The sequence below is a fragment of the Selaginella moellendorffii genome, unplaced genomic scaffold (assembly GCF_000143415.4).
Source record: "Selaginella moellendorffii unplaced genomic scaffold, v1.0 SELMOscaffold_32, whole genome shotgun sequence".
Taxonomy (NCBI): domain Eukaryota; kingdom Viridiplantae; phylum Streptophyta; class Lycopodiopsida; order Selaginellales; family Selaginellaceae; genus Selaginella; species Selaginella moellendorffii.
Window position 1 is genome coordinate 780,830 of NW_003314293.1, and position 27,778 is coordinate 808,607.

Consider the following 27,778-nt stretch of genomic DNA (forward strand, 5'->3'; position numbering starts at 1 on the left):
CATGTGTGTGTGTGTATTTATTTATTTTTATATCCCCTAAGGTGTTCTTAATTTTTATTATTAATAGTAAAATATATACATTAGAGGGAAGAAAAGTGTGGTGGTTATTATCTTATAAATATGGTTACTGATTAGCTAATTGATATTAGCTTAAACTTGTTATACTTTACAACTTTACCAAGAATAAAAAAAAACTTTATTAGAAATGTTTTAATCTCGTTGCACTTCCCATTATTAGAAAAAATGCTATTACAAACTATATGTTTAGCATCATAAACGTATTCTTTCTACAAATATAATAGCCTAAATTATTAAAAGATGTAAATTGAAAAACTATAGAATAGTCAAAGAATTAATTATGTAAACATTTAAACTCATGCAATCCTGTTAGTGATTTCATATATCCTAATACTTTCAAGATAACTTCATGCCCATGTACGGTTGTCCCCAGGCTAAATGTAAACAATTAAATTTCCTCAGTTCTTTTATCAACATGAAAATGCTAAAATGTGGTAACTGCTAAGATTTTTGCTAAAATTACGGGGTGGAATTTGATACATGGCACAGATCAAGCACTGCTGCTGCTTGGAGTAGCCTGCATTGTTCGTTCTTTCACGATTCATACTCTAGAACAAGGAAGAGTACGTAGAAAAGTTGTGTTCCTCCCGCTACAATCGCAAAGGCCTCGAGAGTTTTCTGCAAGCATCCAAGAAATCGAGTTTGGGAGAAAGAAAAGAAGGGAGAAGATTTCACTTACTAGTCTATCCTGTTTGACAGAACCCAGGATGATGTGCTTGGCAGAAAAGCTGTCAAAAAAGAAGTGGTTTGTAGGTAAATCTTCTTAGAACTATACCCGGTGGCAAGAAGTAAGAGGACGAGGGCGATGACTCCCACGCACACTGCTCCCACCATAGTTTCATGCTTATGATGCCTGGCATGTAACAGTCCTATCATGGCCGATGCCACTCCCACTGCGGCGGCTGTGAGGGAGAATCTCACCAAGTCGAAGATGGCGTTGTTGTCTACACACATTTTCCATGGAGGATTCATGAGAGTGTGTGTGTGTGTGTGTGTGTGTGTGAGAGAGAGAGAGAGAGAGAGAGTTTCTTACCTGCTAGCGCGGAGAGGTCATTGAGTTGATGGTTTACTTCAAAGCTTGCCAGGCCCAAGAGCGTGAGATCAGCGAGCAGAGCTAGAACCAGCAAAGCCAGCAGAGGAGATGAGCTTCTTCCTCGCTTCATTGCCATATTCCTACTTCTCTCTTTGAATCGATCTTCTAGCCGCAAATTCTATATGATTTCCAACAAATTTATCACAAACACCACCTATTTCTTTCTTTTCTTTCACTCCCTCTTGCAAGCCCCCAAACACTTCTTTTATACCGAAGCTCGACGATCAGAGTTTTGGAACTTACTGTCCTCGCCCCTCGTATACATCGTGTAGCTATGCATTTCTGCGTGTGAGAGGAACAGTGCGAGGAGAGGAAAGTGGTGGCTGACAGTGAGTTCCAGAAGATGGAGCTGGTTGACAAGAAGGCCGACGAAGATATCTTAATCAAACTGGTAAAGTCCTTCGATTGTTATGTTATGCGAGAAAGAGAGACTGACTGAGTTTCATACTCGACAGGGAGCGGACAAGGCCAAGAAGAAAGAAGGGGAGAAGGATGATAAGACCAAGAAGGTAAGTGGATGGGCTTGTTTGTGGCTTTCTTTTAACGATGAGCGTGTTTTCGTTTCTTCAGTCGGTGCCGATCGAGTTCCGGAAATCCGAGGCCGAGAATCAGTATGGCGGACGTGGTGGCAATCGCGGCCGCGGCCGCGGGAGAGGCCTCAACAACAACACGCGGCTTCGGCTCCCGAGATTGCTGATTTCCAGCAGTTCCCGTCTCTGGGAGGGAAATGAGATCTCAGCACTCGATTTCTTCTTAACTCTCTCGTTTCCTCTCGTGCTCTTCTTTTTTGCTTGTGTGTGTGATCTGTTGGCTGGCACTTCTCTCGCTCTCCCCCTTTTTTCTTAACACTTGAGAAACTTGGAAAACATCTATGCATCTTTGTGATGCATGTCATGAAATGAAGCTTTTGTTTGACATCACACAGTTCCTTCGCTCATTTCTTTCGTTCTTGTTCTGGAGATTTACATTGACCTGATCTGGATTGTGATAATTTCACTCTTATTTACTCCTGATTTTTGCTCAAGCTTTGGTGGCCAGCATTGCTGTTGCAACTCCAGCGATTCCAACGGTGAGAGCAATGCTTCCTCCATACTTGGCTCCAAACTCAGCAAAGTTGACGCAGGAATCCATGGCGGCATAGCCCTCTGCGTAGATTTCCTTGCTGACGATGTTGTAGATGGCGCGAAGTGGAGCGAGCACGGCCTGGTATGCGTATGGGAGGTACTCAGTTGCACCAATGGCATCAAAGAGGGAGTCCAGGAACCACTCGCTGTGAGAGGAAGCCTCCACGTTGTTAACCATGATGTTGCCGGAGAGAGTGAATGGGTTGTAGAGACCCAGCTTCTCCACCTTGGCAAGTTCTATAATTGTCAAAAGTAAGAGCAAAGTCTCAAAAGAAGTATGATGTTACCAGTGATTTGAGATGATCCCCAGAGAGTTTCTCCAACCTGGAGATCCTTGGCTCGCTTGTACACAAGCTTTCCCTTGGCGTCGACTGGGATGAAGTGGCCCTCGCTAAGCTCGATCATGTCTGAGGCGGTGTGGACCTGGATGAACTCGGAGATCACATCGGCGTCCTTGTGGCCGAATGCGTAGACATCCGAGAACACGTTTTTGCTCACTGCAACCTTTAGATCTGGCACTTTTATGGGCTTTCGAGAAACTTAAGAGCAATATAATACCTTGTCTCCAACTTTGAGATCTCTCATGAGTTTGAGGTCGCCGTTATACATTTGGACGGTGGCATCGCCTTTGCAAACATAAAGCCTGTGATTGGCTGTAAAATCGCTTGCAGATTCTTACCTGGGAAACATGAGGTGTTGGTCGCTAGAACAACGCTAGCAAGAACAGCGAAGAGAGAAGTAGCAAAGAAAAAAGTGTGAGCCATAGAGAACTCTACACTATGAAAGCCTAGAAAGATAGGAAAAGAAGCTCTAGAAGCGATGTTAAATCCTAGAGACGAGTGTTGGTGATCCTAAAACTTTGATAGCAAGAATTATTTAATTCTAAGTACATATTTGAGATGCCGCATCATTGACAAGAAAGCTCTCCATAGCAATTTACTTAAATAATGACTACGAAAGAAATTAAATGTTCATTAAGAAAAATAAAACGAGTTATGGAGTTTCAAGGAATATTCTAAGAACCTTGCCCTAAAAGTGTCTAGGGTGGTGTGAGCGCAGCAGCTATCGAATAAAGCTAAACTCGCGGATAAAGCTATCAGTGGATCTGCCCAGCACACTCGCGGATAAACTCTTACTCCTGGTTGGGCGGCATGTTCTGGCGGCGGCTTTTTGGAGGTGAGTGAGTAGAAGAGCGCAAGAGCCCAGCTAACATTTAGCTGCCCGCGGATGCAGCACGCTCGCGGAAACTATAGCTCGGGCTCGAGCTCGTGCTCCTGCTCCTCCTCTCAAGCTCGCCTTGTTCCTCTTCTGCGATATCTGCTACAACCGGCAGTTGACTGCATGCGACACGACGTTGCTTGATCACCCGAGCTATGCTCATGGAAACATCTGCCCCAAGCAGCGTCGTACACATGCAAATGCCCTTTACTGGGGGGCGCCTTGGAGCATTCCAGCCTACTTGTACGACAACGAAATGGAGCCTTCAATGACGCCGCTGGAGCCCTGCCACGTCAGGAGCATCGAAGCCGTGGGCTGCATTTCCACGTTCGAGCTCGGCCTGCTGTGTCGGGGTCCTCCGGCGGAATTCGTGATCGATGGAACTTTAGGAGAGCTTGATGCTAAAGAAGTCCTCGTCTATAAGGAATCCATCTGGCAGAATCGGGTCTCCACTGGCTACATCCTTCTAAGGCATTGCAGTATGGCTCTCTGGACTGGGTTGTCAACTACGACGACTTCCGGGGCATGCCCATGGCACTGTCGGCCAGGAAGTTCGTCCAGGCGTCTCATGACCGCGGAGAGGATCCTGTCAAGGAGCTGAACGCTGTGGACGCGATCGGGATCAGAAAGTGCGTCGTGGTGGATCTCCGCGGTATTGGCATCAATAGAAAGATGGGCCTCTTTTTCGCCGAAGATGCTCTACGCGACGTGCTGCCGTGTGTGTTTTGAATGTTTAGTGAATATGCCCTTCAACGGTCAACACTAGCATTATCTCCTAGTCAACGCAAAATAAACGTGGGACATTTGCAAAATCTAGGCATGGCGCTTCTCTTCTCTTTCCCCACTGATTTCTCCAAAACCGGAAAAAGTAAGGAATTGGATCGAGATGGCGACTGGCGGTGGCACTGATCGGCGAATCGTGCACGGTGTGCTCATGTTCACCCAGATCACATTCGGCATCAGTTACGTTCTCAACAAGGTTGCTCTCAACAATGGCGTCAACAAGATCGTCTTCTCGGTCTACCGGGATATCGTGGCCATCTTGTTCTTGGCGCCTCTTGCTTACTTCACCGAAAGGTATGAAATCTATAGCTTCAATGTCTTGCGATAGTTTCAACCCACTCAAACATCAGGAATGAGAGAACCCAGCTCAATGCCAAACTTTTCAGCACCGTGTTTCTTCTGGGATTCATCGGGTAATTTATGAGTTCTCCAGCGGTGAAAGTTCACGTTTCATTCTTCTTCGTTTTTACCTTTCTATTTTCACAGGGTCTATGGTGCACAGCTTCTAGTGCTTACTGGACTCTCATTGACATCGTCTGGCTTTGTATCTATCATGCAAAGTGTAACTCCAGTGTGTGCTTTTCTCATTGCCATGGTTTTCAGGTACGTTACTTTTGTATGATCTTCTCAAAAAGCTTTCGATCTTGCCTACAGGCTGGAACACATTCGATTCAAAAGGATAGACGGCCAGGCTAAACTCTTGGGAGTGATACTGTCGATCGCAGGAACTTTCATAGCCTCGGTCTTTAAAGGCCACGCAGTTGTTGGAGCAAGCAATGGTTTCACTTTAGATCTCTCGCCTTGGAACCTCGGTGCACTTGTCCTTGCTGCAAACAGCTTGTGCATTGGAGCTTACATAAATCTACAGGTTTCGTAGTTCTTCCAAAGTTTGCGATCACTGGTATCGATTGTTTTCTTCTTTTCGATAGGCGCCAATTCTCAAGCACTATCCAGCACCATTTTCATTGACAGCACTCTCGTACGTTTGTGGAATGGTCTGCCTAGCGGCCACAGGAGCGTTTACAGTAAATCTGTCGGTTTGGAGGATCACCAAGCTTGTAGATGTGATTGCTTTCACTTATGCGGTACGTAAGATCAGCTTTCTTCATTGTTTGCCAGTTCGTGAATTTATCATCTCTTCTTTCTTGTTCAGGGAATCGTTTCTTCGGGCTTAAACTTCGCATTGCAGACGTGGTGCGTCCACAAAGTCGGGCCTTTCTTAGTTATCGCGTATTTTCCCCTCCAGGCCATTGTTGCAAGCTTCCTAGCATTCATATTCTTGAAAGACTCCCTCTTCCTTGGAAGGTAAAAGAGACCACTTTGGAGGTTCTTCTTACTTTTGCTTCTTTTCCCCAGCATTGTTGGCGGACTATTTATCGTATCAGGACTCTATTTTGTGACATGGGGACAAGTCAAGCAAAAAAAGCTAGACGCTCAAGAAGAACCCACAGAACCTTTGATCGCCTAGATTTATATGACCATTACCTCTGAAAGGATCCTGACGATTCAGAACACCCGTTCTTTCATGCCTGTGAATGAAAGACACGAACATTCAAGAAACAACATTCGTCACCTGGAAATCAATCTAGAGGTCTAGAGAGCACGAAAGAACTCTGAAACCAGTTCTTCTTTGTCATCTCTGGTTGAATCCCAAAGCAGCAGCGGCACCAAATCCCGATAGCTGTGCTCGGTGGCTCGACTTTGGGCTCTTGCTTCGCCTCAAGCCCTCTGGCACTGGCGACTTCGCTGATCCCAGCCGCAAAGAATCATATACGTCGCTGCTAGACTTCAGCTTGCCACGGTCCATCAGCCCCGTGCTTGACAAATCCTGGCTTGGAAACTCCACTCCTTTCCAGGCCACCGATCTCGCCGGCTTCAACAGTGGTTTCTTCATGCCGGTCATCCAGTCGTAATGGTTGTCCATGCCTTGGAGCTCGGAGAACACCTGTGTCACCGAAGGAACGACTTTAACTTCGTCCTCTTGCAACACCGTGACCTTGTCGTCACTCGAGCTCTCGGTGTATTTGGCAGAGACCGGAAGTGGAGCTGGCTCGATGTCTATGTCTGGCTCTGGTTCTGGTGTCTTGTTTGCGCGGCGGCCGTGATATATCTCCTTGGCTCTTGGAGAATCGAGTAAGGCCACTGCGCAGGACTTCTGGTTGCCTCGGATGCAATCGCAAACTCGGCTCTGGACCCTCATGTCATCCGGACATGAACTGTCAAAGTATGCGTTGTAGATCACAAACTGATTAGCCTGCGAGAGAAAAAAAAACTCTGACACAGGAAATATGAAAGCAGCAAACCTGAGGATAAAATCTTTTCAGGTTGTAATGCTTAGCGAGGAACGAGAGAAGTTTTTGTGATGGTCGATCGTATCTGAAACCGCAAAGTTACATATCAGCTGCGGTTTAAACAAGGAAAGAAGCAAAATTTACCCGATCTGGTACGCAAGTTTCTTCGTATGAACAAGCATGGCGTCGAAAAGCTGCCGACCAAGACCGATTCTGTTCTATGACCTTGTCAAAATTAGAAGAACAACTTAATCTCTGAACTGAGCCGAGAGAAAGAAAAAAGAAACGACGAGAGAAAGAGGAGAATACCTTTGGCACGAAACGTGGACATAGAAATCCAGCACGCACAATGGATTGATCTCCACGAGAGCACCGCACTCCTTCCGGATGAACAAGTTCTTCTGCCCAACTTTGAGCAGCCCCTTGACGAGGATCACGTCTTTGCTCGGCCCGTTGCTCGTGAGGAGGTATAGAGCCTGCGAACCCAGACGAATGCGCTCGTAGTCTGTGATGGGAACTTTCAACTTCTGTGCCTGCGCTGACAGCCTTCCCATATCGTCGATCACTCTTCTCATATCTTCCTTCTCGGCAGGATTCAAGCGACCTGGACGAAGAGAGAAAACTGTTAAAAGTTGCCAAAGCGCTCTTCAAGTTACCAAGCTTTTGGCCGTCCCAAATCGTGACTCTAGCTCCTTGCGGTCCACTCTTTAAACAAGCGATGCAGTTCTGCGCCTCCATGCCAGGATCACCTCTTAAGTTCCAGTTTGTTCCATGATAGCAGGGACGAAACACGTCGCGTGGAGAGCCCTAGAAGCTCTCATCGTCATCCCAAACAACTGAAAAAACAAAACAAAACCGTTAAAGTTAGTTACCTCCGCGTCCGAACTAAACAATCCACCAACAAAAAAGCATTCAGAAATTTAACAATTAAATTTAACAATTTAGAAAATCCGTTAGAAGAATTAGGCTACTCTACAGAGGTTCATGGTACCTCGCGCGTGAAAAAGAAAGGACAGGAGCTCGCAACAGCTTACATTTCTTTCTCTCATGGGGGCGATGCCATTGTGCGATATCTGATAGAAATCTTCTGCCCTAAAATGTGATCACAAAAAATATGTTGAAGATTTAAGCGATTAGTTTTTAACATGATCAGATCATAGTGGTGCAGCAGAAGCGTGGTGGGCCCATAACCCATAGGTCGGAGGATCGAAACCTCTCTCTGATAAACCGATCTAGGTTTGATAGTGTCTACCAACCTTTTGAGATGGGTTTGTGTGGTTGATGTAACTACCTAGATTGTCGTGAGAGTCTACCAATCTTCTGAGAATCGATTGGAGATGGGTTTGTCGACAGGAGCTTGCTTGGCCCTTTGCTGCTTCTTACTGTGCTGCCAAGCCTCAGGTATCATCATCCCATTCCTCGCAGAGTTTCATACTCGCCGTCAATGCAGGATCGCAGGGGCCGATGAGGAGACTCTTCCAAGTTAAAGCTCGTAAGTTCTTCTTCTCCTGTCTTGGTTTCTTGCTTCGATCCCTTCGATGGCTTTCCACTTTACTTGGAGGACCTTCCTGTCGAATGGTCATGCATGGTGATGGGCAGGGGATAACGTTCTTTTGACTTCATTCGATCTGTGCTTCCATTCTCGTTGCTTTCACCGACCGTGCTGCTGAAACTTTCTTTGCAGCTTGCCCATTTGATTTCGGGACCGTCAACTATACCAGTATCACGAGCGTATGCAAGTCGCCATACCCGCGAAAGCCCTGCTGCGACTCTTTCATCGCACTCACCTGTAGGTACATCACTTACTTCAATGATCTAAACACCACTTGCGCGGACGAGATGTTTGCGTACCTCAACAATGCCGGGGCTTACCCGGGTGGCCTCTTTGCCAATATCTGCGTTGCCGGGCCCGAGGGCCTGCCTTGTCCCGCCGCACCAGCTCCTCTCCCAGTTCCATAATAACTTTCTCGGTTTAACTGAGCCGTTCGGGGTTAAGGCTTAACTAAACCCGTTATGTAGAAGAGAGACGCTATATTTTTCAAGTGATCAACCCTGGGAAGACTGGCCAGCCCAGGGACCTGAGGGATAGTCTGAGCCGATCCCGGGTTCGAACCCACCCGAAGAAGAGGGACCCTCAAATAAAACAAACTGATCACTCCTTTTATTTTCCCAAGCATGTCGGGGCACGGATTCGAACACATCACTCTTTCGTACTTGGCCGAATTTGGCGCCTCGCACCCAACCACTGAAGACACTGGCCTTCTCCGCTGCTCGGAATTCTGCCAAACCCTCCTCGTCGTCACCAACAATGAAACGCGAATCAAGCTTGGCAATTTCCTCTATCGTCTGGCTCACATAATGAATCTTCTCAATTCACAATCAGCGGGATACAACCTCCAGATTATGGTGTTTGCAGGTTTCTTTCGGCTGCTTTACCAGACATCTTCTGCCAGCAGCCGAGGTTGTGGTCAGCAGACAACCTTCAACTGGTGTGTAGTACCGGAATGACGAGCTATCTCGCTGATGAGATGGGAACAGCAAAGGTCCTCAACCCAGAATTTCTAGCAGGTCCAGATCTGGTGATCCACTGAAGACGAAGACAACAAGGAGTTGATCCTCTTTGCACAGTTCAAGCTCGTGAACTTTCTTGACAAGAAGAAGTTCGGGCAAGGTGTGTCGATGACGAGTCCCGAGTTCATATTCAGGTCTTCCGCGAAACTGAGGGCAGAGTCCCAGAAGGAGGTTGGTAACCGCTGGCATTATCATGTTGATGGTAGTGTATCCAGCAGTCTTCAAGAAGGAGCCTATGCCTCCTGCTGTTGAGGTGATTCCTGCTGCAGGCGGTGTTGGTCCCCAGCTCAAGATCACCATTCATGCTGGCAACGCAAAGCAATTGTTTTCTCAGGAGTAAATGGTCTTCATCTGTGTGCTGTGATCATTGCTAACTTGTTTTGACAGTTTGGTAAACTTTCTAGACGTGTACAAGGGATTCAAAGTTGGAGAGCCCGAGTCCTTGGCAAGGAAAAGGATAGAACTAGGCGAGATGGAGCTCGGACCGGGGGGCGAGGAAGAAGAGCCCATTGAGTGTGCCTAGAGTCTACACTTTACACAGAAAAAACATGGGAATAACATACTGGGGAAGAGAATGAGATGGAGAGAGCGATCGAACCGACCAGAGAAAGGAAGGAAAGAAAACAAAAACACTCTTCTTGACAACAAGAAAAGAGCAAGCCTCCAAATTGTTGCCGACGAGGATCTCTCAAGCTTGCGATGGTGGCGCGCTTCGCACTTCAAATCACTCTGCAAACTTTAATACCTCAGAGAGAAACTGGACACTTGTTCTAGCCTTGGCGGATTCTGTGTAGGGAGACGAACATGTTCCATGTTTTCAAGGATGGGAGGTGCTGCTGCGGCTGTTCTATCCAGGAGATCATGCAAGTCGCTCTGTGACATTCTCAGTTTCTGCACGATTTATCCCCGATGTAGTGTTGATAACAGCACAGGTGATGGCGAGCCTCTCGCTATGCCCGCACAGGACATCCTCCTTGTCCTCGTCCCTTTTCTTAATACTCCTTTTCCATGGACAAAGTTTTCACTGACAGATATATCAACACGCTTTCTCTTCTTCTTCCGCTTCGAACCTGCATCAGACTGCGCTCCCGCCATTCTTTATACCGTTTCTTTCTAAAGCACGGAAAGGTTATGCGTCAGATAGTCTACAGAACTTAGAAGATTCTTTACCTGTCTCGAGCTCCTCCTTTGCAATCTCTTCGGGTGTCTTTAGCCTATCCGAAGTCTTTGCGTGTATTTCAAATGCCATCTCCATCAGCTTGTCGAGTCAACGTTAGCACAAATATATAAAAGCAAAGTATTGCAGGGAAGTCTGCCAAGTACCTACTCAGTATCTTGCGAGTGGATCGAGCTTTGGGGAGAGACGCGACCTTTACAAGTCTTCCATCCGCTTTCTTCTTTCCCGGCCAAGCGAATGCAAGCTTTGAGAGCAGCGATGTGGCTTCCGTTTGGAGCACCGTCCGTGAGGCTCCGGTACATGATCTCAATCACATTTATTCACCAAGTCCTGCAAAACACCGAAGTAAGCATCACACAGAGATGATACAAAGATTACCTTAACGTTTGCTGGACAGGAATTTTCCCAGAATGTAGTAGCTTTGGTAAGATCCTCTGCCTCTGCCATAAGCTTTAAGAGCGGGGCGACAAAAAGAAGAGGGAGATGACACAAGCTATGGTAAAAATCCACCAGGGTGCTCGCAATGGAAATTTGAGAAAATTGGCCTGGAGCGATGCTATTCCCAGTTTCGATCAGCGGGCACAAACAAAATCCCGGCGATCTCATGTCGAATTGAGCTGAAGATCATTGAGCCCGAAATTCATTTGATCACGGTCGGAGGATTCTGATTGGAAAATAGCATTAAATATAAATATATTCATTGGACATTAATTTATACAAATCAATGTAGCACACTAGTGATTTTGGTTGTTTAATCCTGAAGAGCTTCGTGGACTCTATTCTTGAGTTCGTAGTCGATGCCGATCTGATAGATCAGCTCAGTGCTGAGCGTTTGCAGCTTGATGGGATTCCATTGTCAAGGCCGAAGAGAAACATCGCTCGGGATTTCAACGACGGAGCTTTTCCCTCTCGTCGATCATAACCCTGATTATAGTCTAGCCTAAAAGGTAATTTAAACGACGTCCAAGTGACAACTTTCCACCAAGTCCTCCAAAACACCAAAGTATATACAAAGACTTCCTCTGCCTGGAATAACGTAAGCTTAAACAAAGACAACGAGGAAACTTACCAAGCCTCCAAACAGTCGTCGACGAAGGGGGTGGCGCGTTTCGCATTTCCAATCACTCCTCGAAACAGCAACACCGGCGCTTCTTCTACCAGTAGCCTCCACAGCAGCACCTCCCATCCTCGAAAACATGGAACCTGTTCGTCTCCCTGCACAGAATCCGCCGCTCTTCTATCCGGGAGATCATGCAAGTCGCCCTGTGGCAGTCGTCGCAAGTTCTCAGGTTCTTCACGATCCGGACTGTCGCCCCCGGCGCAGTGTTGATAAGAGCACAGGCGATGGCGAGCCTCTCGCTATGCCCGCACAGGACATCCTCCTTGTCCTCGTCGGACGTGCTTCGCAGCACACTCCCCACGTCCGCGACGTACCCTTGCTCTTTCATGGCCACCAGGAGATCGTCCAGCTTCGCCCGGATCTCGTCAATCTGTGCGTGGCTAGAATCACCAGCCGAGAACTTATGCACCACTCCCGCGCTGTCCGTCCACCAGCTGCGACCCTGTCCGGGCTTTCTCCAAGCTCCAGCACTGATCCTCATTGTCTCGATCCTGGCGTGCTCCTCCCACATTCCCAGGCTCCAGTATATCTGTTCCATCAGGATATAGACTCCAAACTCGGAGTCGTCCAGCTTCAGTAGATTCGCGAAAGCGAGCTCGCCAAGCACCACATTCTTCCACTTCCGGCAAGCACCCAGGACCGTCCTCCATGTCACCGCAGTCGGCTCGAAAGGCATCGATCGTATGAGTTGCACGGCAGCATCCAGCTGGTTGGCACGGCAAAGTATGTCGAGCATGCAGTGGTGGTGCTCGAAGCCGGGAGAGACGCCATATCTGGAAGCCATCGAGCTGAAGAGACCCCGGCCTTTGTCCACGAGGCCGGCATAGCTGCAAACCGCGAGCACGCACAGCAAAGTCACGCTGTCCGCCTTGAAGCCTTCGTCCAGTATCTCGTGAAAGAGATGAAACACCTGGCTTGCCTCGCCTTGGCGGCTGTATCCTGCTATAAGCGTCGTCCATAGCACGATGTCCTTGGCGATGGAAACGTCGAAGACTCGTTGTGCAGCGTCCAGACTCCCGCATCTCGCCAATGCGTCGACCATGGTGTTGGATAGAATCACGTCATTCTCGTAGCCACCTCTACAGACTTCACCACAGATGGCCTTCGCGTTCTCGAGTGCCAAAACGCTGCCGCATGCTTTCAGCACGGCCGCGAAGGTCCGAGCGTCGGGCTCGCATCCTCGAGGTCTCATACGCCGGAAGAGCTCCAAAGCCATCTCGCCTTCACCGTTCTCGGCGTATCCCAGCAGTAGCGTTGTCCACGAGACTGATGTCTGGGAGGGAATGCTGTCGAAGACACGGTGAGCATCGGCCAAACTCCCACACTTCGCGTACAAGTCCACCAGTGTGTTGATGAAGAAGTAGTCTGCGCAGCCGCTTCCCTCGGCCTGCGAGTGAATCCGCATCCCCTTCTTCAGGCACTCGAGCTTCACAAGCTTCCCGTCGACTAGCTCGCCTTGCTCTTTCGCAGCCAGCTCGTTGATAGCCTTTAGCGCCGCAACGAAAGTCCTGGCGTCTGGTGCGCAAGCTTCCGGCCTCATGCTCGAGTAAACCGCTAGAGCCATTTCAGCATCGCCATTCTCGACGTATCCCAGTATCAGCGACGTCCAGGAAACCACGCTGTGGCACGGCATCCAGGAAAACACGCGGTGAGCGTCGGCCATGCTTCCACACTTGGAGTACATGTCCACAAGTGAGTTTGAGACGAACGTGTGTGTGTCACAGCCGAGCTTGGACGCTTCGCGGTGCACGGCCATTCCCTTTCCAAGTGATTCCAGCTTCACCACCTTTCCAGTGACCAGCCTCCCTTGTTCTTTCGCTGCCAGCGTCATGCAAGCCTTGAGCGCCGCGACGCAAGTGAGAGCGTTTGGCTGGCAGCACTGCGCGATCATCCGGAAGAAATGCTCGAGAGCTACATCTCCTTCCCCGTTCTCAGCGTAGCCCAGTATCAAAGTCGTCCAGGACACCACGTCGTGGTGAGACATCCTGGAGAAGATCCTGCTAGCTTCTGTCATGTGGCCACACTTCGCGTAGAAATCCACGAGCGTGCTCGCGACGAAGATATCCGACTCCCAGCCGGCCTTGGAAGCCTGCGTGTGGATCGCGATCCCTTTGCCGAGAGACGCGATCTTCACAAGTCTTCCATCTGCTTGAGCGGTCCCTTCCTCTTTCCCGGCCAAGCGGATGCAAGCTTTGAGAGCAGCGATGTAGCTTCCACCGTTTGGAGAGCAGCCGCTAGACTCCATCCTCGAGAAGAGCTTGAGAGCAGCGTCTTCTTCTCCCTGTGACGCATAGCCCAGTAGCAGGGAGTTCCAGGAGATCACGTCTCGCGACTGGATCCTATCGAACACCCGGCGAGCCTCCACCAAGCTCCCACACTTGGCGTACATGTTTACCAGGCTGTTTGCCACGAAAACGTTGGAATCGTAGCCCCTTTCCATGGCCTGCGCGTGAACTCTCTTCCCCCTCTCCAGATTCTTGGCGCTCGCGCACGATCGCAATGCCGCCAGCACCGAGAAGACGCTGCTCGCTTCCGCCTCGTCTTGCCGAGAGCCAACCACGATTTCACATACCGCGGCATTCTGCAAGAAAAATCGCTCGGATCGAATCTCGGACCGGAAATCCTCACACTTACATGATAGAATCGCAATGCGATCCAGCGCCAGCTCCTGCGCGATGAGCGCCTGGAGAGATAGCGCATTTCACGCGAGAAAGAAACGAATTAAACGTTTCCTCCATAGCCACGAAGAACCCTAGATTTGGTGCGAATATCCTCTAGCTATCCAACGGCGCGGATGGGGTCCATATAATCTTCTTTCTCCCTGCATGGTTAGGGCTAGGTTTAGGGTTTGCTGAGAGGGATCCGATGGATCAGTGGAATTTGCGCACGGCCGCGGCTCACTTCGGCCACTTGACGCAACAGGTTCGTGTTCTCGCGATTCTCAGCTGGAATTTCCCATATTTCTCTCTCGAATCCTATAGAACGCGCAGAGTGGCTCGGCGCAATACTCGTACACCTCGGGCGCTTATGCGGGGCAGCAGCAGCCACAGCAACAGCAGCAGCAGCAGCAAGCGCCATCGTCTGGTAGCGCTGCTTACAATCAAGCGTACCTCCAGCAGGTAAATTCCCCCAAAATCTCGCCAAATTCGCTTGGTTTTTTCTTGGCCTTCCTTGTTCTTGGCTTTTAGTGTTCGTTGTTCGTTTATAGCCTTTTCTTTCCTTCTTCTCGGCTCTTAATGGCTTGGTTTTCCAGGTAGCACAAGCCGGCTATAACACTTCCTCCTACGGAGGCCAGCAATTGTGGTCGACGAGACAAGCCCAAGGCCAGCAAGCGGACCAGCAATCGCAAGCCGCCTATGGAAGTCGCGTCGGAGGCGTCGCCCAAGTCCCCTCAAGCGGCACCGCGTCGGCAAATCAGTACGCTGGTCAATACTATGGAGTGTCGCAGCAACAGGTAACTCCATCCTTGACGCTCCATGCATGGTCTTGTCTGTGGCTTGGCATCACTGCACGGTGTTCTTCCGGAATACTACATGCTTTGGTAGTCAAGCTCACAACTTTGCGTCCTTTGTGTTGGAAGTTTGGCGTTAAACATTGTAAACCGATTCTCAGCCGCATCCCGTTGCCTTTGCTTCCCACCGTTTTGGTTTCTTTTCTGCTCGTTTGTCCTTGCTTTTTCTATTTTTTCGTCTTCGTGTTGCTGATCAAGAGACTTGGTGGCCTCTGTGGGGGCAGCTTCTGGGAGTAGCTTCCAAGGCGTCGGACTACCAGGCCTCGGGAGGAGCGGCTTCCAGGACGTCAAGTGCTTACGGCAATGGCGGTCAAGATAGGCCTGTTAGTGGAACCTCTTATGTTGGCGGCGGCGGAGGTGGCGGTGGCGGCGTCTCGTCAGTGAGCGTCTCGGGAGTCTATGGCGGCGCCGCTGACTCCGCCAAGTATCTCTCGGGTGGCGGCGGTGGCGGCGGTGGTGGTGGCGGATATGGGACAGCAGCAGGTAACCAGTACGGTGGCCAGAAATCTTCGAGCGATCAGTACGCTACGACCGCCGCGGCGTATCAGGGCGTCAAGTCGTCCGACTATGCGAGCCAGTTCTACGAGCAGTTCCAACAAGGTGATTCAAACAAGGATCAACTTGAAAGTTTTTTTCTCCGGTTTACGTGTGGTTCCTACTCGTTTTCTTCTATTTCTTCTCCTTTTTTTTCTTTCTTGAGACTTGAGACCTCTAACTTGGTAGTGCAGTTGCTCGAGCGGCGGCTGCCACTGGAGGATATGGAAGCAGCGGGACCGGTGATGCGTCGGGTCTGCTCGCCAGCTTAGGTGGTGCTGTGGCGGCGATGCCGGGAGGGAACTTATCGGGCCAGCAAGCCAGTAGCGCGTATGGTTCTCTGTCCGGGAGCCGAGGACTCAACACCCCGCAAGTATACCCGGCCAGCCCGACTATCGGCTATGGAGGTGTGAGCTTACCACCCGGCAGAGACTATGGAACTGGCAGAATCTCGACAGGGGGCTCCATGTTCCAACGTGAAGGAAGCTACGGTCGGTCCGAGAGGCCGAGCATTGGGAGCAGTAGATTCGACGATCGGTCGCGGGACCATGAGAGAGACGTGGAGCGCGAGCGGGAACGAGAAAGGGAACGAGAACGCGATCGCGAGCGTGAAAGGGAGCAGCGGGAGCGAGAACGGAGGGAGAGGGAGCGGGAAAGGGAGCGGAGGGAGGAAGAGAGGCGAAGAGAACGAGCGAGTCCACCGCCTCCGCGAGCGAGGAGGGAGTCATCGCCATCGAGGAGGGACGACAAGAGTAGAAGAGAGTCTCCTCGTCGAGAGTCGGGTTCTCATAGGTACTACTACTGCTGGCTTGCTTTGCATGGCTCATTGTCCTTGTTCTACTCACAAGTTTGCTTTTTCTTCTTTGGTTTTGCTAATGTTTTTTCCAGGCATTCTTCTCCGTCCAAGGACAAGAGACGGGAGTACCTGTGTAGAGTAAGTTGGTTGATTGATTTATGACTTTGGGATCTAAGATTGTTCCTTTCCAGATCGACAGCAACAACGTGCTTGAAGCTGAGCGAGACTATAACTCGATCACTAAGCGCTACACGAGGCTGTCCGTCGTGCCAGAGTTTTCTAAGGTTTGTTTCTATCTTTCTTCTAGTTTTTGATGTTGTTTTTAGCTAGTTCTGTCTTGGATGGGGAAGGAGGACAAGATTCTCATCGAGAGGTCTATCAGGTGTGTCTTGCTTGTGCTTTACGTGGAGTAACTTTCTATGTTTTGACAGCTTTGAGCACGATTGTATTGATGTGGAAGAGGCTGAGACGAAAGAAACCACGAAATCTAGCGATAAGATTCAAAAAGGATCCACCGTGTGGAATGTGAAGGTGATACATGAATACTTTTTATTTTTTGTCCTCCACGCCTAATGGTTCTTTTGTTCCTACAACACAGGTGATGCTCATGAGTGGTTTAACAGAAGAATATGTCGCAGACCTCCTTTCGGACAAGCCTAGTGACAAGCCTACAAGCTTCCAAAAGATGCTGAAGTTTGTGGCCTTGCGGAAAGATCGAAATGCGATTATGGCCGCTGGTACGCGGTGGGATAAGTCTCTCGATGGTGGCGATCCAACTGTGGATGATAGCGGTCTAATTAGAGCTGCCGTGAGAAGTTTGAAAGAACTGATCCAGCTCGACTTGTCCGAGTGCAAAGATTGGTTTCGCTTTGCTGAGGTACGCACGAGTTATTTTCTTTTTTACTTCTCTTTCTTGAGTATGTTCCTTCTTCAGGTACATTATGAAAGAGTGGACGAAGATGGCTTTCCAAGTCACAGAGAGATCAGTGTCATTTTCTTCCCTGATATTTCCTCGTGCGTTCCATCTTTTGAGAATTGGTGCTTGCAATGGAATCAGAGAAAGCAGGCTAAGCTTGAGAGAGAAGGACAAAGCAAGAAGGTATTAATTTCTATGCTGATAATGTCACTTATTCTTTTTTCTTTTTTCTTGTGTGTGTAGGAGGTCAAGCCGAGCGAAAAGAAAGACGCAGCTGAGAAAGAAAGTAAGTTTATTTCAACATGCTTTTAAAGCTGGCGTATGTGAGCAGGCATAAGCGAGGGGACCCCAGAGACGGACGTGAACAATGGCGAGCCTGTTGCTGCTAAAGAGGAAGAAAAGAAAGAGAAGGAAGAGAAAAATGAGAAAGATCCGCCCAAAGATAGCGAGGTTAAGAAGGATGAAGCTCCAGAGCACCCAGGATTCTTATTAATGACGAAGCGCACTAAAGCCAGCAAGGTTTCTTCGTTTTTCCTACTCATTTTGTGCGCTTACAAGGTTTATTATACAGTTACGTTCCATGACAATTTCTCTGGATGGGCTTCTTGACTACGACGAGAATGACAAGGACGAATGCACATTTGAGGTATGCTGTTTGTGCTTCATTGCTACAGGCTACAATTGTTGTTGCAGCTGTCGCTATTCGCTGAGGCGTTTGCGGAGATGATCCAGTTTAGAAAAGGAAGCCAGATTCTAGCCAGCTTGGAAGTAAGAGTCCTAGAAACTTTCCCTAAATTTTTTTTGAGCTTTGTTGGTCTCTTTCAGAACTTGCGTAGGACTAGCCATACTCGTAGAAAGGAAGAGAAGAAGCGTAGCCGGCAAACAGAATCTGGAAACGACGGGAAACGGGTCAAGATGGAGCAAGCAAAGGCTGCAGAAGAAACTTCCAAAACAGAGGAAGAGAAGCAACCCCTGGCCGACGCTATGGAGGAAACTCTCAAACCGGAAAAGGAGAACGAAGACACTGAAAGCGAGGCAAGGGCCGTCACTCCTCCAACCTCTGAAGCCAAAGAAGCCAAGGAGACGAAAGAAGTAAATGAAGGAGAACAAGACGAGAAGAAAGAGAAGAACGGCAGCGGTAAGAAGGACAAGGACAAGGATCCCAGCAGCAAAAAGGAGAAGAAAGTGGTGGTGGACAAAGAGTTACTCAAGGTGAGCGCTTTGCTTCCTCGTCAAAGATTTCACATTCCCGACCCGTGTCTTGTTCACAGGCTTACAGATACTTCGACCGGAACAAAGTTGGCTATCTAAAGGTATGCTTCCTCTCTCGCTCTCTTCTCTTGTTTTGTTCCAGTCTTGAGCTCGCGTTATTCCAGGCAGAGGATCTTAGAAAGCTGCTACATTCACTGGGGAAATTCCTGTCGCAGAGAAACGTTAAGGTAGTCTCTGTATTATCGCAGCGTCTGTGTGATGTTTACTTTGGTGTTTTGCAGGACTTGGTGAATGGAGCTGTGCTAGAAAGTGGTAAAGCAAGAGATGAGAAAGTCATGTACCGGAGCCTTACGGACAAAGATCTGTTATAGGGTGGTCGATTGCCACTTGGACGGCCCAGATTATCCTTCCGATCTTGTTTTTAATTTAAATAACATTTTATAAAACTATTTGATATACAAAATTTAATAGTAGACCCGCACCCTAACCCTAACGTAAGAGTTTCTTGCGGCTATGGATGGGCTTCAGGAGCTTGAGCGTTCCATCCGGGCTGTGGGCACTGAAATTGAAGAGCTAGGAGAGCAACTGAAGAGCGAGAAAGATCCTGAAGAGCAAAGGCATCTGTGGGAGGAGAAGTGGCAACTGCGGGCGGAGGAGGAGCGGCTGCGGAAGAAGGAGCAGCTGCTGCGGGAGAAGGAGGAGCTGCTGCGGAAGAAGGAGCTTATCCTGCTCAAATCTAATGGTAAGTCTTTTTCGATACATGCTATGCGAGAAATTTGATGCACATTCCTAGCCTTGCCCTGCAAAAGCCCCAATCAGCTGCTTTTCAGATCTGCCCCAAATGTCGAGCTTTGTTTTTGTTGCATTGTCCGGTTATTTTGCATACAGGCAAAAGCGTTGCAATCGCTCATTTTAAACTCGAGCAGTCCTTGTTTGTGTTCTTTGTTTCTGATTTTCCCCATCCAAAGCCTCCATGCATGTTCATTTTTTTTTCTGTCGTGTTTTTTTCCGTAAGCTTGTGCGTTGACTTGTGCAGCTCAAAAAGTTCCGACTGCTGGTGAAGTATTAATCGAGGCTCTCCCCCTCGTAGATGCTTTTATCCAAGAGGCCCGGGAGTCTATTAAGCAGCTTGGAGCTGTGCCCACAGTGAAGGGGAAGCCCAGCCTACTTTTAGCGGGCTTGGGAACAAGCTTTCTGACGCAGTCTGGTGATCTGGGCAAGATGCTAGACAGTAAAGGTCCGGTGGTTTCTGTGGTGGGCACATCGGGTTCAGGGAAAACAAGGACGTTGCTGGAGCTTCTCTGTTCGAGAATTGGGCTTTACTTCGTAGCTGACGCGCAGGGTAACTTTGGGTTTGAGGACTTGAGATTATTGCGCAGCTTGGTTCTGGAAGGCGTGGCATATGACGTTCGAGCTGCTCTAGCTCAGTCGGTAGTACGAGCTTCAGTTTTGGCTCGGTTATTTCTACTAAAGCGTTGTCTTGAGGTGAAGTTCTCGGCACGGGAATGGTTGCTACTCCAGCTTCTGGGAAGTGAGTTTGTGCAGGTGGATATTTGCAGGGATTTAACGGGTTCTTTGCTCGTCAAGTTGAAACCTCTAGGTGTAATGAGAAGGCAGGAAACCTTACAGGAAGAGATCAATGAGCAGTGGCAGCAGGTTATAGGGATGGCTACTGATGTAGTCGTTGTGTTGGATGAAGCGCAGGCGCTCTTCGAGTTGCACAGAGATCAGTTTAAGCCTTTTGTCAGAGGAACTGGGATGAGGAGTTCCTTCCATCAAGTATATAAGGCTCTTAGCAGGCCTTCCCCACGTGTTACTGCGAAGTTGTTAATTTCAGCTACTGGGTTGGCTGTACAAAAAGAAACAGAGGGTTCCTCAACGCCAATTGCAAAACAGATGCGCTGTGGTCCTGCTTTCTGTTCCTTCGGCAAGTTTCGAGACATGGGCGACATGTACAAGTACATGAAGAATTTTGTCGCTGTCGACAACACTGTTGATGAAGAGTTGCTCCAGAGGTTCGTAGGGAGATACAGACCACTGGCTCTGGTTCTTGAGGATTTTCTGGAAAAGCAACGCTCTCTCAATGAGTCGCTTAAGAGTGTCCGATCGATGCTCACGAAGGAGGACTTGGAAGGATCTTATATCCGGGTTTTGAAGCGCATCCAGGTCCAGCCGCGGATTCACAACGTGGAGCTGATTGGCGTGTGCCGGATGATATGTCTGACAAGCCAATATGTTGGAAAGTACCACTGCACCAGGAAAGCTGAAGTCGAGCTGATTCACCATGGGCTAGCTTACTTGGATGCTGTTGCTGTGGGAGAGTTCGGGTTGGAAGGAACGGTCGAGGAACCACTTGTGCTGGAAGCACTTCAGAATTACTTCCGTGAGGACAACTCCCTTCTTCATATAATGAATCTTCTCAATTCACAATCGGCGGGATTCACTCTCGAGGCTGCTGCAGCAGATGCTGTTTGCAGGTTTCTTTCGGCTGGCAAGTTCAGTAATCATCCTATCTTTGAGGGCGCAGCTGCTTTACCAGACATCTTCTGCCAGCAGCTGAGGTTGTGGTCAGCAGACAGCCTTCAAATGGTGTGCGCTACCGGAATGACGAGCTATCTCGCTGGTGGGATGGGAACAGCGAAGGTTCTCAACCCGGAATTTCTAGCAGGACCAGATCTGGTGATCCCAGTGAAGACGGAAGACAACAAGGAGCTGATCCTCTTTGCACAGTTCAGGCTCGTGAACTTTCTTGACAAGAAGAAATTCGAGCAGGGTGTGTCGACCACGAATCCCGAGTTCATATTCAGGTCTCGCAAGGCAGCAAGACTGAGGGCAGAGTTCAAGAAGGAGGTTGGTAACCGCTGGTGGAAGAATGGCATTATCAGGTTGATGGTAGTGTATCCAGCAGTCTTCAAGAAGGAGCGTATGCCTCCTGCTGTTGAGGTGATTCCTGCTGCAGGCGGTGTTGGTCCCCAGCTCAAGATCATCATTCATGCTGGCAACGCAAAACAATTGTTTTCTCAGGAGTAAGTGGTCTTCATCTGTGTACTGTGATTGTTGCTAACTTGTTTTGACAGTTTGGTAGACTTTCTGGACGTGTACAAGGGATTCAAAGTTGGAGAGCCGGAGTCCTTGGCACGTTCAGTTGATAAAGCGCTGGCATTGGACTTGCATAGCTCGTTCAAGGACAGGCCTAGGAGGAAAAGAGATTTCGATGTAGCCTTTACTGAACCGGAAGACTACTGGGGTGATGAGGAAGGAATGGAGTTGGATGTATAAACTGGCAACTGTAAACTGGTAATCTGACGGAACTAACGAGCAACTCTTAAGCCTCGGAGGGGCAGTGTCTTTAAATGCTGTACCACAAAGTGGTTAAACATTTATAGTAACCAACCGAGCAAATTTAATAAAGATTTTTCCAAATCTAGAGCAATTTCTAATGGATTCTATCACTGGCGAAGAAAATTAGTTCCTTTTTTGCTGAGAAGACCTCCTCCTAAATACACTCGATAGTTCTTGTTTCCTTGTTCCTTTCTAGGTCTTAGCATGGAAAGGATTTCAAAATCTGCTCTCAAGCACGCATATCAAGCTTGCCAACAAAATAAAGGAGTTCAATCAAGAGATAAACTTGCTAACTTAGCTGCCTTTGTTGGGCAAAACAGAGTTAATGACTTCGCATCCTCAACATCAACCGGTGCCACTTTGCAGGAGCAAGGCAGAGGAGGGCACAGCTCGGAAGAAGTATCGGACATGACCGTATTAAGGAAATTGTCGTTGCATTCTGGACTGAGCTCACGCAAGTCTCCCTGAATTCCAAGGATGTGAAGTCTTACAGAATCAAGAGCTTGGAATATGAATAACATGCAACTCATTACTTGGATTGCACTCAGGTATCCTCTTTCCTTTTGTTTTGATTCTATTTTAGCAGGTTTTTGGTGAAGTTCTAATTGATCAAAGTCCATTCTGGGAATTTAGAATGGTCGTGGCAAACGGCACGGTACCATGGGCCACGCTGGATTCCTCCACCCTTGAAAACCAAGACTCTGAAAGATCATTGTATTCAATTGTGGTTTTGTGCCAGATTGTTTGAAGCTAATTACAAAGAAAATCCCATGGGACGCATAAATCAAAATCACGCTCCGATTCATATCGAGGATTTCTTCTGCGTGATAGTCCCTCAACATGTTGATGCAAAATAGCCATTGTAATCTAGAGCCGTCCAAAAGTCTCGGATTTCAAGTAGCATTTGGCAGACGATCTCGCGAAACGACGATCTTGCTCTAGAACTTGTAAAATGGTTGGGATAATGAATACAGTTTTCCTCCCAGCTCCTAATGTTCTTGAGTGACGAGCGAAAGTCGAGCAAGCACTGCATTATGTTATTCATGCATAACTTCTCTCCTGTGTGCTCCAAAGAAAGGAAACATCTACACACACAAGGACAGGAAGGCATGAACGTCTTGCTTTTCTTCGGTGCTTACTGATGGACTGCATTGGCCAAGTACTTGTGGTGAACTACCTCCAAGTCCTGCATGTCCTTGATCTGCATAATATGTCTGCATTAGAACAAAAAACTTGCAGCACGTTTATTCTGTTTACCTCGTGTTTAATAGCACGAAGAAAATCGCCCCAGAAGCTGCGAATGTACGTGACATTGAAAAACTGTGACAAAATGCCCAATTTGATGCCTAGAAAAAGAAAAACAAAGCCTCAATGAATTTGTTAGAAAGCACCTAAAAAGTTGAAGAGCTCGGAGTTTATCCGTCTGCTGCTCCAAAGAGCTCGAAGAACTCGACGCATGGAGCGCTCCGCTGCCTGAAATTATTTTTAAAAATAATGAAACGTTAAAGATGAGATACTTAATGCTCGATCGGTCGAGAAACCCGATTCAGGAGGAACCTCGTTTGAAAAAAGACTGTCCTGCGGTTGAAGCAACCTCACAACTGGCAGTTTACTTCTCGGAGCTAGCACCGGTATCACTGTCGTGATTGTCATTGCTGTCCTCACCAAGTCGCGGAGAGTAGAAAAGATTTCAAATGCACATTTTACTGATAAAAACAAAAAAGACTCACATTGTTTCTGGCTCTGACTCCAAGTCCTCTGAAGCCGTTTATAGAGGAGGAAGAATCAAGAATAACTTAACATTAGAATAAAGAGAAAACTATAGACAATTACCGTGTCTGCCAATGCATGCACGAGCATGGCTGCCAGGGAAGTGTTGCGGGATACTTCAAACAGGCTGATGACAATGATCAGAAGCAGCCGGTTTGTGAGGATATTGAGACTGGACGTACGAAGCCGAAAAATATATCCATCTTCAGGCTTGCGCCTTGAGCTCTGCGTTTCAAGGCTCCATGCCGAGTGACGAGACAGACGTGGAAGGGCAGGTCTCTTGTTTCTTATCTGTGAGGAAATCTTCGAAGAGAGGGATTGCGAGAGGGATATCTCCGAGAAGATTGCTCTTGGATTGCCTTTGACAAGAAAGGCCTCAGGCGAGTTTTCAGGCAGAGGCAGCATCGAGTGGAGACGATTGCAGAGAACTACTGGGAAGTCTTTCGGTGACAAGAATCCCATAAAACTGGTAAAGCGTCTTTAGTTTTCCAAACTTCTCTTGTTTCATACAGGAGGAAAAATGGACAACAGCTTCAGAGGACTCGAAAGCAGAGCCAGAAACAACGTGAGTCTTTGTGGTTTTATATCAGTAAACTGTGTATTGAGAACTACTGATGAAACGGCCACTTCTGCTGAACTGGACTCTCTGAGACTTTGCGAGGACATACTGGTGCTAGCTTTGAGCAGGGAACTGCAAGTTGTGATGAGAGCTTTTTACAACCACACAAGGAGGACTGTTTTTTGGCAAACGAAGTTTTCCTGAATCGGGTCCCTCAACCGATCGAGCATCAAGCATCTCATCCTTGTTTACGGCACAAGATGCTGGACTGCCAGGAAATCCATTTTATGCTTGCGGCGAAGGGAATATCACCGAGTACATCTCCATGCTCTTTACGAATACCCCTGATGGCTGGGATATAAGAGCTATCAATCAATCGATCATTGTTTCAACGGTTGAAACAATGGCACAGAGTTATTCACGTAAGCTCAAAATGAGAGAACATTCTTATAATAATTTGCTCTCAACGTGATTTGATGTAAATTTTTTTTAATATATAATCAACTTTCTCTCTTTGTTTTTGATGTTCTGAAGAAATGGTTTTCACTTAGATGTCTCCTCCAGCCCTTGGACACTGATGGCAGAGTGGACGGAGATTGAGCACGCCTGGCATAGTTTTGTCGTAATGAAACAAGAGAATTATGTTGATCATGATGTATGAAAGTATGTGAAATGTTTTGCTACGTTTGTTTTGTGGTCAAAGAGCTGCCTGATCGAGCGAGAATCGTCATGAGCAGTGAAGACGAATTTCAGAAACTACAAATGCTCACCTGGTTTTGTCCTTTTTTTGTTCTACCAGGACGCAGAACTCATGACAGTCATCCTCGAATGCTGCCTCCAAGAGAAAGTTTTCAACAAGACTTCTACTGTGCCACCATGACGTGATCCACAGATTCAACTTACAGGGGTCCGCAACTAAGTGGACCACCAATGACTAAAGGTCTTTACAGTCTTAACTTGACAGCACCCAAAGTAGTGGATTCCATGACTGACAATGGTTGATGATTCATGTCTCCTCAGTAGACAAGATTGAGCACATCTTTGTGGTGACAAAACAAGAGAGCGTCCCCAGAGTTTTGTATGCTTGAGCAAGCCAAAGCCATCAAAGTAAGTTTGCTTGCGTTTGTTTTTGTTAGATGTTTAAAGATGGATAAATGGGATTGGACAGATTTATGAGAAGCTGGGGAATAACTTCTTCAAAAAGAAGAAACTAAGAAGAATGAGCTTCTTTTTTTCCTTAAATTGCTAAAGTTAGGTTTTTCATGGGTAATTTTGTTTATGGGGCTCCTTGCATACCTTTTACAGTACTATAAGGTTGCTTCTCGCCACTCTTTTACGTGTGATAAAGAAATGGATGACTCTTAACCCCAGGTATCCCAAAACCTTTAATCGATTGGAAAAAGAATTACACTTTTGTTCATGGGCCCTTCCCCTCTATATTTGAACTCTTATGGATCATTCCCTTTAGTTGCTTATAATCCACTACACTTCCCTACAAGTTCATGCTCTTGTGAACGGAAGTTGAGAGCCGCAACTCTCCCAAGAGCCCTTTCCCGAGAGCCCTACTGTTTTGACACCTTACCCCTCAAGTCGAGCCTAGCTGAGAGCAAACTAGACCTACAAGATGTCAATCAATACTGTCTTGACACCTTACCCCTCAAATCGAGCCCATCTGGGAGCAAATTGGACCTTGTCAATCAACATGTGGTATGATTCCCCTAGCCAACTAATAGAGTTAGACCCAAGACCCCTCTATGATATCAAATATAAACTCTTGAATTTAAGCCTCCCAGGAAGTCATCCAGGCCAGTACTATTCAAACCTAAGAATGCTTAACCTCAAGTATCCCAAAACCTTTAACCATTTAAACCTAAGGACGTTTAACCCCAAATATCCCAAGACCATCATCTCTCAAGTTGTTCCCTTTGGTTTCTTACACTCACACCCATTTGGACATGCCGACGATTGTGATGATACCTTCCAATAATTGCATTGTCTTCGTCAAGGGCCATTAGAGTTGGTGATGCAATTTAGCTTTCATTTCCAAAGCCTTTTGCTTCGTGTGGAGCCAAATATATTGGAGTGGATCAAGTTGGGAATGTTATGGCTAGCATTTTGTCAAGATTTTAGAAGACTTATGCATGCACTTACTCCATCCTTCAACTCCACTTCCTATGGGAAATGGTCTTGTTTCAATGGAGGTTGATGCTAATGCTGCTCGAGTTCAAGGACAAGGGCAAAGACGTGGTCATGGCCGTGATGCTCACTATTGGGCTTGTGATGAAATTAGTCACACTTATCAGCGTTGTTGGTGTTTTCTAGATTGGCAGCCTCCATTTCCTGCAGGGAGACCTTGGCGTCAACAACGTCATATTGGTGCTGCTATAGTGGAAGGTCTGAACACTGAGATGTATCTGGGAAATGAGGAGTCACGTAGTAACAGAGGGACTTTGCACAAATAAGTCAATGATCCCTCCATCTTTCTTTTGGGAGTATCATCAAGGGGTTCACTCGGAACCAATTCATCTAATGTTTACTTTCCAAACTTGTTTTTATAACAAGAGGTCTTATTATTCTTTTCATGTTGGTTGATACAAGTTTGAATTAATCTTTTATTGCTCAACCTATTGCCACATGTTGCTATCTACATTTGCGTCATGTGGCAGAGCTAGTTTTTATTCTTTATGGCAATGTTTGCACATGCATGTGCACGAGAGATGAGGCTGATGTAGTTGTGCATGTGGGTGATTTTGAGCTTGGATTGCAGTTGTTACGGGTGCAACAAGACCCCAAGTATCCCAAGACCCTTAACCGATTGGAAAAGAAGGTGCACTTTTGTTCATGGGCCCTTTTCCTCTATATTTGAACCACTATGGATCGTCTCTCAAGTCGTTTTTTTTATTGCTTACAATCCACCATGCTTCTCTGAACCAACAGAGTCGAACCTAAAACCCCTCTCTGATATCAAATATAAGCGGCTGAATTTGAACTTCCCAAGAGGTCATCTAGCTCAGTACTATTCAAACCCAAGGACGCTTAACCCCAAGTATCTTAAGACCCTTAACTGATTGAAAAAGGGGGTGCACTCTTGTTCATGGGCCCTTTCCCTTTATATTTGAACCTCTATAGATTGACTAGTGTGAGACACAAATCCCAAAGCCCCAGAAGTGGAGCCAAAAAGGTGCCACGTGCAAAGTAAAAGTCAAACGAGCATAACATGTTTAGACTAAAAGCTCCAACATAAAAAGTTGAAAGCGAGAGTGGAACTGTCAATAAAGTGCTTAAGGAACAAGCACAAAGCAAGCAATAAGTGAGTCTCTAGAAAAGGGATATAAGAGGAATAACACATGATACATGGAAGTGTCAAGATGAACTTAAGATGGAATCCAAAATAGAGTCTAAGATAGAGTCTGAGATGGACCAAAGATGGAGTCTAAGATGGACCCGAGATGGAGTCCAAGATGGAGTCCGAAAAAGACCCAAGATGGAGTCTGAGATGGAACCGAGATGGAGTCCGAGATAGAGTCTGAGATGGACCTGAGATGGAATCCAAGATGGACACAAGATGGAGTTTGAGATAGAGTCCGAGATGGAGTCTAAGATGGACTTAAGATGGAGTCCGAGATGAAGTTTAAGATGGACCTAAGATGGAGTCTAAAATGGACTCGAGATGGAGTCCGAGA

At 47.4% G+C, this 27,778-nt stretch overlaps 7 protein-coding genes and 1 long non-coding RNA gene across 11 annotated transcripts; 5 read left to right on the forward strand and 3 right to left on the reverse strand.

Annotated features, from left to right (window-relative positions):
* Positions 1–1,607: 1,607 nt before the first annotated feature.
* On the forward strand, positions 1,608–1,833 carry LOC112348779. Its single transcript, XR_002993174.1, has 2 exons — positions 1,608–1,680; positions 1,742–1,833. It is a non-coding gene; the product is annotated as an uncharacterized LOC112348779 (long non-coding RNA).
* Positions 1,834–1,918: 85 nt separating this feature from the next.
* LOC9638506 (warthog protein 6) lies at positions 1,919–3,096 on the reverse strand. Its single transcript, XM_002976934.2, has 4 exons — positions 2,975–3,096; positions 2,854–2,921; positions 2,583–2,799; positions 1,919–2,532 (listed from the first exon to the last, which is right to left on the reverse strand). The coding sequence occupies exons 1-4, from the start codon at positions 3,057–3,059 to the stop codon at positions 2,192–2,194; spliced, it is 711 nt and encodes a 236-aa protein (XP_002976980.1). The 5' UTR covers positions 3,060–3,096; the 3' UTR covers positions 1,919–2,191.
* Positions 3,097–4,316: 1,220 nt separating this feature from the next.
* LOC9638507 (WAT1-related protein At4g19185) lies at positions 4,317–5,876 on the forward strand. The gene is made up of 7 exons (XM_002976804.2): positions 4,317–4,590; positions 4,647–4,709; positions 4,783–4,899; positions 4,951–5,164; positions 5,226–5,381; positions 5,450–5,601; positions 5,653–5,876. The coding sequence occupies exons 1-7, from the start codon at positions 4,400–4,402 to the stop codon at positions 5,762–5,764; spliced, it is 1,005 nt and encodes a 334-aa protein (XP_002976850.1). The 5' UTR covers positions 4,317–4,399; the 3' UTR covers positions 5,765–5,876.
* Positions 5,877–5,914: 38 nt separating this feature from the next.
* On the reverse strand, positions 5,915–7,017 carry LOC112348697. Its single transcript, XM_024681719.1, has 4 exons — positions 6,897–7,017; positions 6,732–6,812; positions 6,600–6,672; positions 5,915–6,550 (listed from the first exon to the last, which is right to left on the reverse strand). The coding sequence occupies exons 2-4, from the start codon at positions 6,767–6,769 to the stop codon at positions 5,930–5,932; spliced, it is 732 nt and encodes a 243-aa protein (XP_024537487.1). The 5' UTR covers positions 6,770–6,812; positions 6,897–7,017; the 3' UTR covers positions 5,915–5,929.
* An 883-nt stretch (positions 7,018–7,900) lies between these two features.
* Positions 7,901–8,546, forward strand: LOC9649969 (GPI-anchored protein LLG1). Its single transcript, XM_002976805.2, has 3 exons — positions 7,901–7,988; positions 8,038–8,079; positions 8,272–8,546. Exons 1-3 carry the CDS (start codon positions 7,925–7,927, stop codon positions 8,544–8,546), a joined length of 381 nt encoding a protein of 126 aa, XP_002976851.2. The 5' UTR covers positions 7,901–7,924.
* Positions 8,547–10,607: 2,061 nt separating this feature from the next.
* On the reverse strand, positions 10,608–14,205 carry LOC112348695 (putative pentatricopeptide repeat-containing protein At3g49142). 3 transcript variants are annotated; one of them, XR_002993145.1, is made up of 3 exons: positions 14,090–14,205; positions 11,405–14,036; positions 10,608–10,665 (listed from the first exon to the last, which is right to left on the reverse strand). XR_002993145.1 is itself a non-coding variant. In XM_024681718.1 (2 exons), exons 1-2 carry the CDS (start codon positions 14,153–14,155, stop codon positions 11,490–11,492), a joined length of 2,613 nt encoding a protein of 870 aa, XP_024537486.1. In that variant the 5' UTR covers positions 14,156–14,205; the 3' UTR covers positions 11,167–11,489. The 3 variants fall into 3 exon arrangements, 1 of the variants encoding a protein (XP_024537486.1); XR_002993146.1 differs by lacking the exon at positions 10,608–10,665 and adding an exon at positions 11,167–11,361; XM_024681718.1 differs by lacking the exon at positions 10,608–10,665 and having other exon boundaries at positions 11,167–14,036.
* A 70-nt stretch (positions 14,206–14,275) lies between these two features.
* LOC9649970 (cell division cycle and apoptosis regulator protein 1) lies at positions 14,276–18,892 on the forward strand. 2 transcript variants are annotated; one of them, XM_024681716.1, is made up of 19 exons: positions 14,276–14,377; positions 14,437–14,574; positions 14,709–14,909; positions 15,191–15,566; positions 15,695–16,292; positions 16,389–16,434; positions 16,488–16,580; positions 16,623–16,678; positions 16,728–16,827; positions 16,895–17,173; positions 17,231–17,395; positions 17,456–17,498; positions 17,544–17,731; positions 17,784–17,858; positions 17,906–17,980; positions 18,038–18,424; positions 18,484–18,525; positions 18,589–18,651; positions 18,706–18,892. In XM_024681716.1, exons 1-19 carry the CDS (start codon positions 14,321–14,323, stop codon positions 18,793–18,795), a joined length of 3,072 nt encoding a protein of 1,023 aa, XP_024537484.1. In that variant the 5' UTR covers positions 14,276–14,320; the 3' UTR covers positions 18,796–18,892. The 2 variants fall into 2 exon arrangements, with proteins under 2 accessions (XP_024537484.1, XP_024537485.1); XM_024681717.1 differs by having other exon boundaries at positions 16,647–16,678.
* Positions 18,893–18,913: 21 nt separating this feature from the next.
* LOC112348698 lies at positions 18,914–21,857 on the forward strand. Its single transcript, XM_024681720.1, has 3 exons — positions 18,914–19,166; positions 19,461–21,450; positions 21,502–21,857. The coding sequence occupies exons 1-3, from the start codon at positions 18,938–18,940 to the stop codon at positions 21,701–21,703; spliced, it is 2,421 nt and encodes an 806-aa protein (XP_024537488.1). The 5' UTR covers positions 18,914–18,937; the 3' UTR covers positions 21,704–21,857.
* The last annotated feature ends 5,921 nt before the right edge of the window (positions 21,858–27,778 follow it).